Genomic DNA, 15890 nt, shown 5'->3' on the forward strand with positions numbered 1-15890 from the left:
TTGGCGAGAGCCTAACAGTAAAAAAAGAAACATGAGGTTAACAGAGTTCCCTTTCTTTTCCTTACATAAAGATATTTGAAAGAATATAGAAATTCTTGAAACATTTGTAATTCCTGAAGAGTCTCTGCTATAATCTAGAAGATATGCTAACCGTTGCATTACTTCTAAAAATATTTTTCTTTAGGTTTATCATTTCCTATCCAAAACCAAATGGAATTACTAAACTATTTCATATTCTTTTATCCAGCTGAATAACTGACTTTGCCTTGTCTGGTTTTGTTGTTGTAAATATGAAACAGGAAGGGAAATAATAAAGCTGGAATACTATAGACAGATTAATAGATACTACCAGTGTGGCAGTCAACCAGGACTTACATGATCAAGGGCTCTGCATGAACCTTTCTATTGATAAATACTGAAACCTGAGGAAGGAGACAAAGAACAAGCAAAAGAGTATCAGTAACAGCCTGTTCAGCGTGGGATAGCCAAGTACATAAAGCAATTGATAATGAATTACCATGTCTCCTGGCACGTAGCTGCAGCACCCTAAGAAAAAAAAATCTCAAATCCTTATTTATGAGCATCACATTAGTTATCAATCACTAGCAAGGAATGGAGAAACACCCTAAATGATAGGGAACTATTTATATATTTCGGCACATCCAAACTGTATTAAACAACTTCTTGCCTGTGGCAAAGACTACTATATATAGCCATAGCAAATAGGTGAGATCTTGTTTATCATTGAGTGGCAACATTTTCGTTCAATATAGTTGGAATTGGATCCTAAGGTTTAATTGGGAGTAATGGTTATTCAATAGCTATTTTAAGCCCATATTTCATGAAATCAAGCCAGTTTAAAGGAAAAAAATATCTCATTCACATTCTAATTGCTAAACTCTGACCTGATTAAAAAAATTATTATTTACTTATGCCATGCTTGTACAGGGACTTCTGTGCCATCTGAACCTCTGGCTAGGGGACAGAGGTTGCTCCTATACCTATCGCATGAAGATCTTGATATATTGCTCCTAAGAAGAAGGAGGCTGGCTACTGTATCGGGGTCATTTCCTCAGGCATCCTTTTGCAAAAACTCTATAACCTTGTTGTGCAGAGCATATTACCTTGTCAGTAAAAAATTAAGGTTAAGTTGCTTTACCACGTTATAAAGGTCTTCAGGAAGAACAGGGCCTGTGTGGGTACAACCTTCTAAGATTTAGAACCTGCTTTTTGGAGACGCTTGAAAAGTTTCTTGATCTGGAAGCGGTTCTAAGTAAAAACAGGTGACTGGATTGAAATACAGACCTTTGGAAACTTTTCTCTTCGTTCCTGTTTATTTAAAAGAAAGAAGTAACTGACTGGATTACTCAAGCTACAATAGTACATCATGATGAAATTCTCCAATGTTACTATCTAGCAAGAAATATGTGATATGTAAAGGCTAACATACAGTGAAGGATTTTAGTGTTCCTTGTATGAAAAATGATGTAATATAAAACCAGTTTGAATACTTTTGAATCTGAAATTCATTAAAGATTTCAAGTTCATACAGTGGAGGAAACTTGCAATGTCCCCAGATCAGCGGCAAGAGCTGAGGTAATGACAATATAGTTTAAATTACAATTTGGGTTTCCCATAACATCCTGCCTTCTGTGTCTTTCATACAGCATAGCAAGGTTTTTAAAAGGGAAAGACTTTTGACTTTGTACTTTTTATGATACTACACGTATATTGTTAACACCAAGCAAATACATACTGATAGTTCAAAAAAAAAAAAAAAAAGAGTATGAATGTATGAAGTGTCCAGTGATCCCAAGCAGCCTTTAAGTTTTTCAGGTAGAATATTTAAATTAACAGGAAAAAAAATATTTTGTGGTGGGCAGGTGCATGAGAGCAATGACTCTTCCAAACACAAAATGGTGGATCTACAGAAGTCTGCGTAACACCACTCCGAGTGACACACGTCTGTAAAGTTATTTCATGGTCACTGGGTCAAAGATCAACATAAACTAGAATTAAATATCTTTCATTTCCAGCACGTGGATAAGTGTTTTCAATTATTCACGTGCAGTTCATTCACCTGAACACCAGCAGAGTCATCTGCAGTTTTTTTAAGCTGGGTGCAACGGTGCTCAACCAGCCCTTTTGACCCCAGCAGCAGCCAGGCGGCCAGTGACCTGCTGCTGCTGCTGGAGCAGCTTGCAGTCCTCTCACAGCACAGGCTGGCAACCACGTCCTTTCTTCAGGCACCCAGGTGAGACATGCCAGATCTTCTGGGAGGCTAAGCTGACATCAGTACTGCAGAATCGGTTGAAGTGGGAGTGCAATAAAGCAGAGGGAGGGAATTCCAGAAAAGAGAAAGGGTTTCACAGGGGCAGACAACAGGTAAAGAAGGGAAGAAATATCAGGATAGAAGAAATATGGGATAAACTTTGAGGGCTAGGGATTGACAGCAGACATGGAGGCAGAGGTATCATTTGGCCCTTTATTTAGTGCTCAGAAGACCTCAGGACACCACATGTTGTCTCCATGGCTTGGAAGCCCTCCGCTGCCAAGTGCGCTTGGTACGCTCAAGAGAACTTGGCAATAATGCAGTCCCCACACCAGTCAGGCCCTGTATCCCTGACAGAGACTAGAGCTCATTAGGGGTGAGCCTAGAGCAGACGTTCCAGTTTGGTTTCATGGTAAATGAGAACAATCAGGGGATTCACTTAAAAAAACCCAGTATGGCTCTGATTTAACATGCCAATGCAGGCACTCCTTTTAGCTACCCAGTACTCTGGTTTTCCTAAAGGGAGGCATTACACTTTTAAAGAATTTGCTCTCCCGCTGGGGAATGGAGTTGCTTGCCTATCTCAACAACAAAAAAAAAAAAAAAAAAAAATCAAATCAATGGGAGTTATACTGGGACATATGCGGCTACAATTAAATTAGGGAAAAGGGAAAGATTCATACAACGTATATCCAGAAATGTGCGCTTCATGGTTATGCAGGAAAAAGATGAAAGCATTACTGTTCCTGTATCAATAACCACACACACACGTAGGAAAGACTTCAATTGCAAGGCAGCAACATCCTAAGCAAAAAGGAAACAGGATTCTGCTAATATAATTACCATGCTTTATGACTGCAAGGATTTGACAATAGATGTTTGAAGATCTTTATTATGGATGCTCTCACAGATCATAGGGTCTTTTAGCTTCCCAACAATCGCAGCAAACATTTGGGCTTGTGAGTAGTTAGGTTTCTTTAAAGAAACCTTAACCATAAATCCGGCTTTCTTTTGATCTCCTTTCTAATGCATAAAACAGATAGATACTTGCCAAAGTACAATAAATCATTAAGAGATATTATTCTCCTGAGAAATTTAAAGGGAAAAAGACTCTCCTGTAGGCAATAGGCACAAGGAACACATTAAATTGCTAAAATGTTTTGCTTCATAAGTTGCAAACCAGCCACTAGAGGTCAGTGGTTTGGAATAAAATTAGAACATGGAAGAATTCCATTTCATTTCAGCTGACCAAATCATATCATCAAATAAAGTTTCCAGCCTTTGAGTAAGAAAAAAGAACTCTTAAGGTTAGCAGCACTTATCTTCATCCTAAAGCAGAAAGCTTGTTTAAAATTCTTAAAAACAGTACTAGGTACATAATACATTGAAACAACTACTCTTATCTCTACAGTAATATGCAGACATGCACAGGAACAGAGGACTGGAGGAAGCTTCCTGCATCATCAGGTCTAGTCTCCTGCTACTTCAGCTGTCCGACAATCTCTTACATGAACAAATCAAGGACCAGCTTAAAAGCAGCTTGATTCTTTTGCTTGTAAGAAACTTTGATTACAAGAATGTGAAATAAGCTTGACTATTACTTTTGAAGTGTGTAAAGGTAAGATGTTAGAAGGACCTATGCAGTGCAAGAATCTTTTTAAAAACTATTTCCTTTACAAATGTGTAACATTCTGCAAAGAGAAAAGGCTGGCAGAGGGCAGGAAGAGGCTTTTTAATCATAAAGAGCAAAATGTTTTGACATATCCAAACAGCAAAAAACCTCAAAGTATTACGTGTTTTATTTAGTCATCTATCTGCTGCTCTAAGTATACATACACACCATCAATCTACAGCACACATACATTGATGCAACAAAGCATCTTGCTTACCTCTGCCCCAGAGTGATGTTAAAAAGTTTGAATTAAAAACATGAATAGACCCACTGGATGCTCAACAAATGCACCATGAACTAGTGCTTGATGCTATAGGTGTAGTTTCTAAGGTTTCAATATTTATCTGTATTGTACAGTTATACAACTGATAAAATGCCAGTGGACACATGAGAATTCAGAATGTCAGCTTCAGATTTCCATCTGCCGTTACAAAAAACTTGCTAATAATGGCTTTGATTTAACCTTTATCACTGAAAAGATTCACAATTATTTTTGTTGTGCTTTACTCAGAACTTAACTGAAGTTGCTACAGCAGAAAGTACGTTGAAAGGGCTTGTAATAGGCAAACATGTCATCTCAAAACACTGATCAGATTTTCTAGATTAAAAAAATTAAATCCAAAAATGTTAAAATGCTAAGTTACAAATATCATGTTCTATATGTGTCTTCGCACACAGAAGCAAACATACATCAGGACAAAACCCCATGCAGTTGCACATATGGTATCTTCCCCTAGATCGCCAATATAAAAATGTAGCAAAGCAACATGGAAAGAGAAAAGCTTAAAAAAAAAGCCAAGAAGCCCAGTAGCAATATAGACCATAGTAAGTGTTTATTTCTCTACTTTTCCACTACAGGAGCTTCAAACATAATGGACAAGAACACATAATTCCACTGCAGCTGTTTCCCATTTTAAGTAAACCAAGATCAGCCTGTCAGCTCTTGTGACAGCATCTGAACATGCTATTCCAATAGTATTTTAATAGAGACTAAGTTAGAAGTAATTTACAGCTAGAAAACTTAAGTACTATCCAGAGGATACTGATAGCATAAAACCATGAACGGTGAATTGGGGTTTGCGAAAGCAACAGAGCACCCAGTAGGATTTCCATACCTCTTTTTATCACAGAGCTGAACTCTTCTGTGTTCTCGTTATTTTTCTCCCCATTCTTCTTCCTTCTCTTTCTATTACATTTCTACCTTTGTGAAAACTACAGTTGACATTGCTTTAACCCTTGCAGATAATCTAGCCCCACACCTTTACCATTTCTGATTTTCAGCTTATTTTCCTGTGAAATATCTCAACCAACCGATGCACTACCTTCATCCAACATACTCTTGCTCTTCACATTGGCAAAGGTGTATGAGTGAACATTCATGGGAACACGCACAGCAAATGAAAATACCATGGTCTGCACTTGTACTCAAGGAAACCAGTTTCCTCACCCCAAGCAGGAGTCTGGACTGCTGCAGCACTTCACTCGCCTCACCAGCAAGGTATGGTCAGGCACGTGGAAACCAGGATGAAGGGAGGTGAACTCAAATTAACCATTGCTTTCTTTTAAGAGCAAAGTCTTTCATGGCTCCTCAGAATACAATCCACACTATTGCTTCTACAAAACTGCAGCTGTATGGTGGTAGCCAGCTTTGGTAGAATAAAGCCCATCTGGTTGGCACTGGGGTTGAACCGGTCAGCTATTTAACATGCCATCAGAAGTGAGCTAAGCCTAGCTCACAAGAAGAGGGTAACATAGGGTCACATTATTAAAAACACTGGTTTACAATTTTGCTTACTAGCTGCAGAAAAAATTATTATACTACTGATATAAATTCCAAGCAATCAAGCACTAGCTACAACTTGTTTTCAGTTCAGCAGTGGCACTTATTAGGTAGTGGGATGTAATCAGTCACAAAGTAACCTATTTTAAGATTAAAGGGACAGGACTCCTGTCAAAACACAGGTGTACAGTCAACTTTCTCTATTAACACCTGCACTGAAAATATGGCAGTAAACTGAGCATGTAGGTGAATTTTTTCACAGGACTTAGTGTTACCTACACCAGGTGTAAAGCAGAATAGCTCCAATGACTTACACAGGGATCACCTTTTTTTTGGTTTTGATACACAGCTTAATCTTCCTTCTTCCTCTAGAAAAGAGGACACAGTAGGTCACTGCATCCTGCGCTAAACACACAAAAAAAACAAAACAAAAACACCCCAGAACATGCAACACATATCTAGAACATTTAATATGGAAAGCTGTTGGTCAGTAACTCAAACTCGGAGATTTGAACTTAAACAAGTGCTGTTTTGCAACACAACACTGGTAATATTTTAAATCCAGAAAAAAAATGCTACACAATTTGATTTCAAGAACATGAACAAAACAATAGCTGTATCAATACAGAAAACAATTTAATTTGTTTCAAAATAAATATTTGACATACAAAGCACATACAGTGAAAAAGGGTCACAATAAATTACAAATGGAGATACTCGCTCGTTCACTGAGAAAAGCCCCTGATATTTCCAATTTCATACCATCAAATTTATCATTCTTGCTGATTTAAGCACAGCACTAAACAAATATGGATCCCAGTGCTTTCTTTCACAGGTACTGGCATGGATAATTTACTGCAGTGATCCAATTTGAAAATCAGTAGGGACCAGTAAATCGCTGCATAAAAGAAAGAGCGAATGAGGTGCTTTTTCCTTAGTGTCAGCAGCCTGTGATTATTATGTTTATTAGATTTTCTTGAAAGGGCTTCACATTTTCTCAAATATGCAGGAGAACTATATTTCCCCTCTGAGCCCTTACATTAGCATTTTGTGCCTCAGTCCTTGAATACAAGTAAAAGATGAATTTTTTCAATTCATTTTAGAAGTTTGTACCATCTGGATGGCACGGAACTAAGCAATGAAACTCCCCTACCTGCACAGTACCTGCTATTATCACAGAGCTAGCTTCTGCAGAGAAGCTAATGAGTAATGCTGACATTTTATGAAAAAGATATTTTTGAATCCACATTTAAGATTAAATTCAATTACATTATGCATACTGATAACACATCTTTGAAATAAAGGATTGCTTGAGGTTCTATCCTTAAAAGACAATTTAAAACAGCAAGGCCTGACTCTTCCCATGATTTTAAGAAACTTATAGCACATTAAAAGTTACACTAACCAATTTCAGTATAGCTTAACCACAAATACTTGCATTGCAGCAATTAAAAGTTACAATTACAACTGATCAGCACACCCCATAACATCTAGCATATAAGTGCTCGCGATCTTATTCTGTTGCATTACTTTTCCTCACCAGAAAGATGAAGATACCAGGGGCCATGCCTAGCTCTTGCACATGGGAATCAATTTTTGGCATCGCTTTAAAAGAACATGCTGTTCTAGCTCAATGGCCTTTGCTACCCTTAATCTGAGCACCATAAAGTACAGTATTTTTTAAACCATTTAAGCAGCAGTTAGTATCATTTTGGAAACAGGACCAAGAAGTCATATGTGGTGTAGAAACAAATCACAGTTCCCCCTGGACTCTCGCCCAGCTCTTTTTTTCTAGTTGCTGCTCTGCCAGAGCTCTTACATGGCCTCAGGCTCCATGCCTCAGTTCCTGCCTGTAAAATGGGCAAGAACTGTACTTCCTTAGTTACAAGGGATCTGTACAGCGAGTGTTGCAATACAGGTGCCTAACAATAAAAAGGTCCAACACAGACTGTACAAAATAACCAGCTATGTTATTTGTTTGGACAGTACTATCACATATATAGTAAGGAGCTCAAAAACTGCTGGAACAAATAGTGGCTCATAATGTATCAAAAAAAAAATCCTCAAAATGTTTAACTTAAAATATTAACAAATATCACTCCCCTTGAACTTCCATCAAAGGAGGGAGCAAAACATAAAACTGACAGCACAAAAATGACAATAAAAGTATAAAATTAAAGACAATAAAGGAAAGGATGGATGCATTAGTGAATTACTTTGTGTGTAAGAAATCCCAACTGGCATTAGCTACTCCAACAGACCTACTGGGTCCTGATGCTTTATTTATCTGCAGGTGAGAACAGACAAGTCTTATGCTGGAGCATCACTTCTACAGCAAGCTTGTGCACAGCAAGGGGTAGGTCTACCCACAGAATTCGTGCAACAGCACGTAACTTACAAAAGCTAAGATGATAAAAACAATGACCAGTGTGATTTATACCAGTGGAAACAATTACCACATTGGGTAGACGACCTTTCAGTAGGACAAAAATTCCTCTGCTTCACAGTTGGGGTTGGCAGGCATTTTATGGTCAGTTGCAAGATTTCTCTGCTGCCACAGACTTCTGTTATAGCCTCTGCATCACGGCTAGCTGTTGACAGCACAGCAGCATGAACATACAGTTCTTTTCACCAGAAAGCTATCAGGACACAACCAGCATTTCATGTGTTTAATTTAATCGTTAGTATAGAAACAGTCACAAACTGTGGTAAGGTAGCAGGCACAAGGACGGAATGTTTTTGCCAGCATTGAGTAAACTGGGTATTATCACTTAGGCAGCCTAAAGGCTACAGTAAAAATCAAAGTTGATGCAGAGTGCAGGTCAGTTGCCCTATTTATTTTGCTTGGAAGTTATTCTTACCCCATTGTTCCATGTTTTCTTGGCACATCAGAGAGGTAAGTTTTACCAGGCCACAAGTAAAGTAAAACCCAGGCTTCATTTGTCAAGCTCCTTGCAAAGCCAAGAATACACTACTAGCCAAATCAAATCAAATCCCATTTATGAAAGATCTTCCTCCTCTTGATCCATTTTTAAGACTTAATAGAAAGACCTAACAAGAAATTCAGTATCCACATATAAGCTCTACTTTGTGTCACTGTCTTCCAACTCTCTACTTACTGAAATCTCATTCACTTATTCCTTTTAATCTTCCCCATCCATTCATAGAATTGGATCTCAAGACTTAGCATCCTTCAGTTACAATACATCAGATCCAATTTAGACTCTTCTCTAATTCAATGACAGCATACAATTAAAGGAACAGTAGACTGCACCCATAACAGCAGTCTTAGACCACAAAAATTTGCTCAGAACTAACATGTTATTTTGCTTACACTAGTTACAAAAGTATTTATTTGCCTTCCACTCCCAGTATGGGGGACCAACTTACATGACCAAATTAATTTTTAAATCACAGTGGTGCAAAGAGCTGAACAGAGTCTGATGTCACCACTTGAAAAATATACCATGTAACATGAAAGAGGGTCTAGAACAGTGCTGAAGAATTGAAATGGTGAGAAGTAGGTCTAGATTTCTGCTCTGATTAGATATCATTGTTGCAGTGCTTATTCTTGGGTTAAATTTTGAAGGAAAGGGTCGTAAGTTTTTGCACTTTAAGGCAAAAATTCCCTATAAAATAATTTAGAAATGCACAAGACATTATGTCCCAATTCAGAAGCAGCAGTGGGAATATAAGAACATGCACACATACACACAGGACAGCATTCTGCTCAACTTCCAGGTTCAAGCATCAGTATGTTCTGTTAGAGAGAAAATAAGCTTGAAGAGCCTAGCAAATTACATTTAACACTTCTTTTATTGCAGTAGAAATTTTCGTTTTTATAAAATTCTCAAATTACAGGATATACATATAGTGAATCTTGTTGCAAGTCTTTAACAGCTGTAGAGCATTACTGCATGCAGTTGCTTCTGCAGTGTGCAAGTGTTCTATAAATAGCTAATCACGTTCAGAGAGCAAGACAAGTAGTCAAAGAATATCATATTCAATTACCAATTGGTTCATCGGTACCAAGAGGTTGAGCAAAAAATGAAGTAAGTGTATAAATACATGACTCTGATCTAACAAACTAATACAACTGGAAAGTTTGAATGATATCCACATCACAAACCAGATAACTCAATAGTTACAGGAACATACTTTGCTTCAAGACCGTTTTCAAAAGTGTTTCACATAAGATTTCTCTGACCAAGGAAAAATAGTTAAGTACAGTGCTATAGAAGTTTACAAAACGCCAATGAAAACCCTTTAGTTTTATGCAATTAGAATATTAACTACAGAAGATTAGGCAAATACTTGCCTTGAATTTATGGAAAGAAGTTGTGTTCAGACAGATAGTGTTTTTCCACGACCTACCTTTCAGCTGCTGGGTGAATGCATAATGAGCACTCAATTTAATATTCACTTCTGTAATCATGACACTGGCTTCAGGTCAGATGGATTCATGCCAAAAAATCCTACACTCATTTGTTTCAGAAGATGCCTAAACAGGTGCAATCCTTTATGCAAATTTCCCATCACAACGAGAGTCTCAGAAACTGGAAGAACAATTTATATAGAGCTAGCTACAGATTAATTTTCTAAAAAGCTGACATGCTTGAATTACTGCAGTCTCACATTTGTGTGGACACAAGAACAAATCTGCAACGATTCTGCAAGAGTTACTTCATTTACATTGATTAGTTCACTTAAGAGATGGTTAAAAGTTTAAGCATCGCATCTTTGTCTGAAAAGCCTACAGGTCAGCAATTTGGCTTGGTAAAACATCTTCTTGTGACAAGATAACTGCACAGTTTTCTGTGATCAGAGTCCTGAAATTTCTTCAACAACGTAATGTAAGACTATGTCACAAGGTAGAAACTTGGAAGAGTTCTTTTTAAGTAATATTAATAAAAATAGCCTCTCCTTCAGAAAAGGTGTTAACTATGCCAGCTTGATACTTTAATCCTTTTTGTTAAATTCAAAGCGGGCCATATTTTTACATTGAGTATAGTAATTTAGACAAAACGGTTCTACAGATACATTTAGTAAGCAGAAGAATACTGCCCAAAGTGTACTGCATAGGTATGTGTACCAACTGCTCTATCCACTGGAGACATCCTACAGTAGCTATAGTACCAACTAACATAAACCTACTGAGCACAGATTTCTTGAAGTTTTAATCGACCTCAAACAATCCTTGATTCCTGAAAAAACAATTCTGTCTGACTGGGCATGTTTTAGACAGGATGCAGCTACTTTTTTTTCCACCAATTAGCAATACAGCACAGTAATTTTAAGTTTCCATGACTTGCTTTTGATATGCTAAATTTCGTATTATCTCCAAGAAAAGCATATACACATTTTTATACAGCCTGGAGTGAGATCAGTGTAAAACCAGGAATTTATAATCATCAGCAGAAGTGTCAGCTGCTCATAATGTTCACAAAACACAAGTGCCTGAAATTTGGCTATGCAACAGTTGGTGCCAATCTGCTTATAAAGGAAATGCTGCTGAGGCATAGTCTTCTTACAAAAACAGGGCATGAGGGCTTCATTATTAAGTGTTCAACAACAATCCTCAGCTCAGTGAAGAGAGTCCTGAAAGATCAGATTTAAAGAGAGTATTAAAATCCTACAGCATTTATCAGAAGTGTCATCTAAATCTATCTTTTTCATTCACTTCTTTTCTCAACACCCCACACACACTCTGGTTAGCAAGTTCTTTAGATCAACTCAGTGTTGCAGTATCTTGCAAGAGCATCAGAATTCTTGTCCTTTAAACATTAACATCTTAATTAACTTTAGTTCAGCAACTTGCAGCTGAGGACAGATATAATGACAGCAGAAAAATTCCACCTTCAAGCAAAAAAAAAATTCCCACTATAAAAAAAAAGAAAGAGTAATGCTTTATCAGAAAAAGTGTAAGGAGTTGGGAGATAATTGTGTGTTTGCACTTCTGGCAAGAAGAATGCAAGAATCCTGCACTCTAGAAGCAACTATTAAAAGACAGACACAAGAAATAAAACCCACAACACCAGTTTCCCTTAGAACTACATAAATGCCAGCAGAAAATCTTGGATAAACTAGTTCTATTGAAAGTTAGTTTTAGTATTGCACAACTTAAATTATTGTTAGATACCAAAGAAGTAAAGCACCTTCGTAGATATTTTTTTTTTCGTTAAAAAAACCACATGTACTAAGATGGAACAATTGATTTCTTACAAAATAGTAGGGAATAGGAGGCGATTAAGTTTATGATTCTCAGAACTGTCTCTGCATACCACGGCAGCCAAAGCCACATCCTTGGTACTTTAGCAAACCATTTTCTAATTGGATAGTGATCAGACTGGAAAGCATGTTCACAAAATGTTACACTATGCAACGCTTGTCATAAGAAAAGTTCTGAGAAAGCACTGACGTGAGCAAATCCTCATAGAAATATTTATGGTTTCAAAGTTTAAAGCAATAGTATTGGTTTTACCAACTTTCAAACAAAATCAATAAGGCTCTATTTCAATTATAATTAACCTGACTTACAAATTTAACTAAAGGAGGTAATGAACATGTTTCAAGATCATTCACAGATTTTTTTTTTCTGTCAACATTACACAAGTTCGTAAGTGCCTGTTCATGTATAGACTTAGCCTCAGATAGGCCTGGAATCTAAAAATAAGGATATCTTTCTGGTAAATGGTTGCAGAATAATTAAAAGACTTTCTTCTCCCAAAGCATAGTTTTAATTACGCAAGCATGTTCTGAAAGCTCCCACTCAAGGATGGTGGTACATTTCAGCAAAGTTCAGTTACACGAAATAAATGTAACCTTGAACCATCTGTTCTTTTTTAAGCATGCAGGTGTATTCCACATTCTATAATTGCCATTTGCAGATTTAGTATTTGAGTTACGCATTCATTTTAGAATGAAAAGTTTCTGAATGCCTAAACACTATGCAGTTAAACATTAACTTCCGAAAGAAATTTAGTGCTTACCGACAGTATGGATTTCGCCGAGAGGAGTAGCGTAATGTAAGAAACCTATAGTAAATGAACGGCTGGAGCAGACTCCCTTGCCCACTGAAAGAAAAGAGAAGTAGAGCTTAATACTGACCAAAAAAAACCCAACAGGACTTTTCCTAATAAAAGCAAAAAAACTACTTAAGCTCAAAGAAAGCTAGATTGGGGTCACATTGGTTTAAATAATCTAGATCTGACAAGAAAAAGTACGTAACCATACACTTACAAAAGCAGAAACTTACATTACAGAATAAAACTGCTCAATGAAGCAGTTAAAGAAGGGCTGTTCTTGTATTGATTTTATATTTATGAAGTTTTTTTATACGCCTCATTTCTGGTGGCGGGCAAAGAATCACAGAAGCGATGGTGGACACCTGTTCAGTTTTAAGAAAAAGTCTGCTGGTCAAGCACAGAAATTGGCTGACATAAATTGTCCAGTTACAGCAAGCTTCTTCAGCTCTAATCGTAGCACTTTGAGCATCTGGGCTGTATTTCTAGTATCTTTTGCAAAACTTCTCACAACACACTGGAGACTATTATAGAGGTATTGAGATATTAATGCCAAGCTGATATCCGACTACTTCAGTTACACTGAAATTAGGTTTTGATACTTTACAAAGCTGCTGTTTCACATGACGGTGCTGTAAAGCAGTGAAAGGGCAGCATACAAACCATACATAGCAAAGCACAGAAGTACCACAAGTTTAGTTTTAATGACTGAAGCTTCTTTATATAACACAATATTAAAAAGCTCTGTTTGAAGATGAACATGACAGTTCCAGTAAGTAGAGCTCCTTCAAGTATGAGCAATATCTTTACCCAGAAGGAAAAATATAAAGTGAAAAGGAAAGTGAGCTACAGGAGGGGGAAGAAGAAATCTTGCACCTGTACAGTATTCACAAGCAATATGCAATATGCTAGAACAGTTTAAAGAACAAATTCTCACAATAGCTGCATTTAACCATTATACTATTTAAAATATTTGATCTTTTACAAGCATCAGTATCTACTAGATGACTTATCAAGTAGCAACACTTCACGTACTAACTTCTCCGGGGGGCAGGGGGGGAGTTCTCCTAAAGAGAAGTTTAAAGCACTTGAACGTTTCAGATACTGACTACAGAGTGTATCTGTCGGTTGGTAAGTGGCCTTAAATGCAATTGAATCCTTCAGGGCTGAAGCATTGAAGTGTTCAGCTGACATATCAAAAGATAAAGACAAATTATGCATTCTATCAACTTCCAAGAAGATAAAGCCTCCCTTCTGCTGCCTGTGAGACCACTCGGGACAAATGCTCTCACTGTGCTATGACTTGTATAGAACAAAGGGCGTTATTCCCCCTTCAAATATTAAAAGGCAATGACCCAAACTTCAGTGACTGGCAGGTCGTTATGCCTATATGACTTCAGTAGGATTCCAACATGCATATGCTCAAGATTCCCAAAATTAATTCAACAGGCTGCACAGCAGGCAAAACCAAATGGAATCATAAAAAAAAGAGACATGGGTCACTGGTCAGAAGTAACACAGGAGAGGACGTAACCTACTCCTGCTTGCACACTTTCAGCACAATGAAATTTCATGCCACTTAAATTTCTGGAATCTAACAGTCAAAAATAAGAGTTCGCTTTCAGTGAAGCTGAAGATCTTAATATTCTATTACACTGACCAAATAAAACCTTACTGAACAATGTAGGAGAAAGCAAGTTACAGGCCTGAAAAGCTTTGATTTGACCCAACAATGTCACCCGTACTATGAAAGGGAAGGGTTTTTTGGTGCACAGTTATACGAGAGTGAATGGGTTTTGACTTCATGATGCATCAACTTAAGTAGTCTAGGAATCAAATAAATTTAACTCTAAGTTCAAGTCTTGGTTAGCCAGAATCATACAAATGGAGGTCTGTGACCCACAGAGAACTCAACTGCAAAAAGTAATCTTGTGTAGAAAGTTTCTAATTCTGAAAGTATTTATGGTAATTCTTACCTGAAGAGCATAAAAACTGTAGCTGGCATCAGGAAAATTTCATTGCAAGCAATGAATTTTAGAATATTCTGTTGATTAGCGTTCAGTTTCTCTAAAAGATTTCTCAGAAAGGGCAGACTATTTGAACCTCGTGCCTTTAAATAAGAAAAAAAGATTGCCAGAAAACACACAAGTTACACCTATCTTCTCTAGCACAAAGAAATCAAAATACTAACAGTTATCATTTACAACTCATTTCAGCATTTTAAGAATAGATCCTTTAAAGGTATTGAGATTAGTATCCCAAAGAAAACTAGTGGAAGCTTGGAACTCCATACAGTTCAATTAAAAACATGAGGTGTTGCAATTCCCTCACCTGGCCACGAGCCTTATCCTGTCCCCTAGGAGGAAGTACTTATGGTAGCAAGATAGTCTAGTTAGGAACACCAAAGGTTGGAGTTACATCAAGCTGCACAAGGCAGTTCATTGAGCAGCAGGTCCAACTCGCAAGTATTTTGCTTCCTAGCCTCACCCTGCAGTTTGTTATTTTACTACTGAAATAGAACATTAAATTTCACAGGCTATGGTTTAGCTTGAAAAGACATGTCGTAAGTTTCAACTTAACGTACACAGCACTTGCTTCCTTTAAAGAACAGCATTTGAAGAAAAATAATTAGTGTCAACTCCAACATATCATTAAGTCATAACAGAAGATAAGCTTCTCTCGGATTCTCTGTGCTGAGATTCCATATTACAATTTCACTCTAACTCCTCCAGTGTAGCTAAAGGAAACTATAGCTGCAACTCAAACCTGTTTATAAACCCCAAGAATACCAACAGCATTAATCGTATCATAACATCATATCATACTTACATCAAGAACCTTCTTTGTATACGTGGCAGCATGAAGCAAAGAGAACAGCAGAACTGGAAAAATACTCACTGAAGCAAGCGATAAGGAAAATTATAGGCTGCAGAAGTGCTTCATTTCTCCATGATGTTATGCTAACACACAAGTCACAGCCTGATGGCTCTTTGCAAGAGATTGACGGGAATGACCTACACTGGATTAAGACATGTATATGTCTAACAACTATATTTATAGCTCTTCCCTTTGTTTCTTACACCTTCTCTTCGCTATGCATTTTTATTAACTTCAAAACGTGTGCAGGTACAGCATACACCATTA

At 37.3% G+C, this 15890-nt stretch overlaps 1 protein-coding gene across 1 annotated transcript in view; it reads right to left on the reverse strand.

The window, feature by feature from the left end:
• Positions 1-11102: 11102 nt before the first annotated feature.
• TMEM33 (transmembrane protein 33) overlaps positions 11103-15890 on the reverse strand; it is a 6207-nt gene continuing 1419 nt past the window's right edge. Inside the window, exons 3-6 of the mRNA XM_009332436.1 lie at positions 15576-15643; positions 14723-14856; positions 12714-12797; positions 11103-11322 (exon numbers count right to left, since the gene is read on the reverse strand). Coding sequence (XP_009330711.1) covers positions 11193-11322; positions 12714-12797; positions 14723-14856; positions 15576-15643 — 416 coding nt within the window. The 3' untranslated portion in view covers positions 11103-11192. The remainder of the gene's footprint in view (positions 11323-12713; positions 12798-14722; positions 14857-15575; positions 15644-15890) is intronic.

The sequence above is a fragment of the Pygoscelis adeliae genome, unplaced genomic scaffold (assembly GCF_000699105.1).
Source record: "Pygoscelis adeliae isolate BGI_AS28 unplaced genomic scaffold, ASM69910v1 Scaffold59, whole genome shotgun sequence".
Lineage (NCBI taxonomy): Eukaryota > Metazoa > Chordata > Aves > Sphenisciformes > Spheniscidae > Pygoscelis > Pygoscelis adeliae.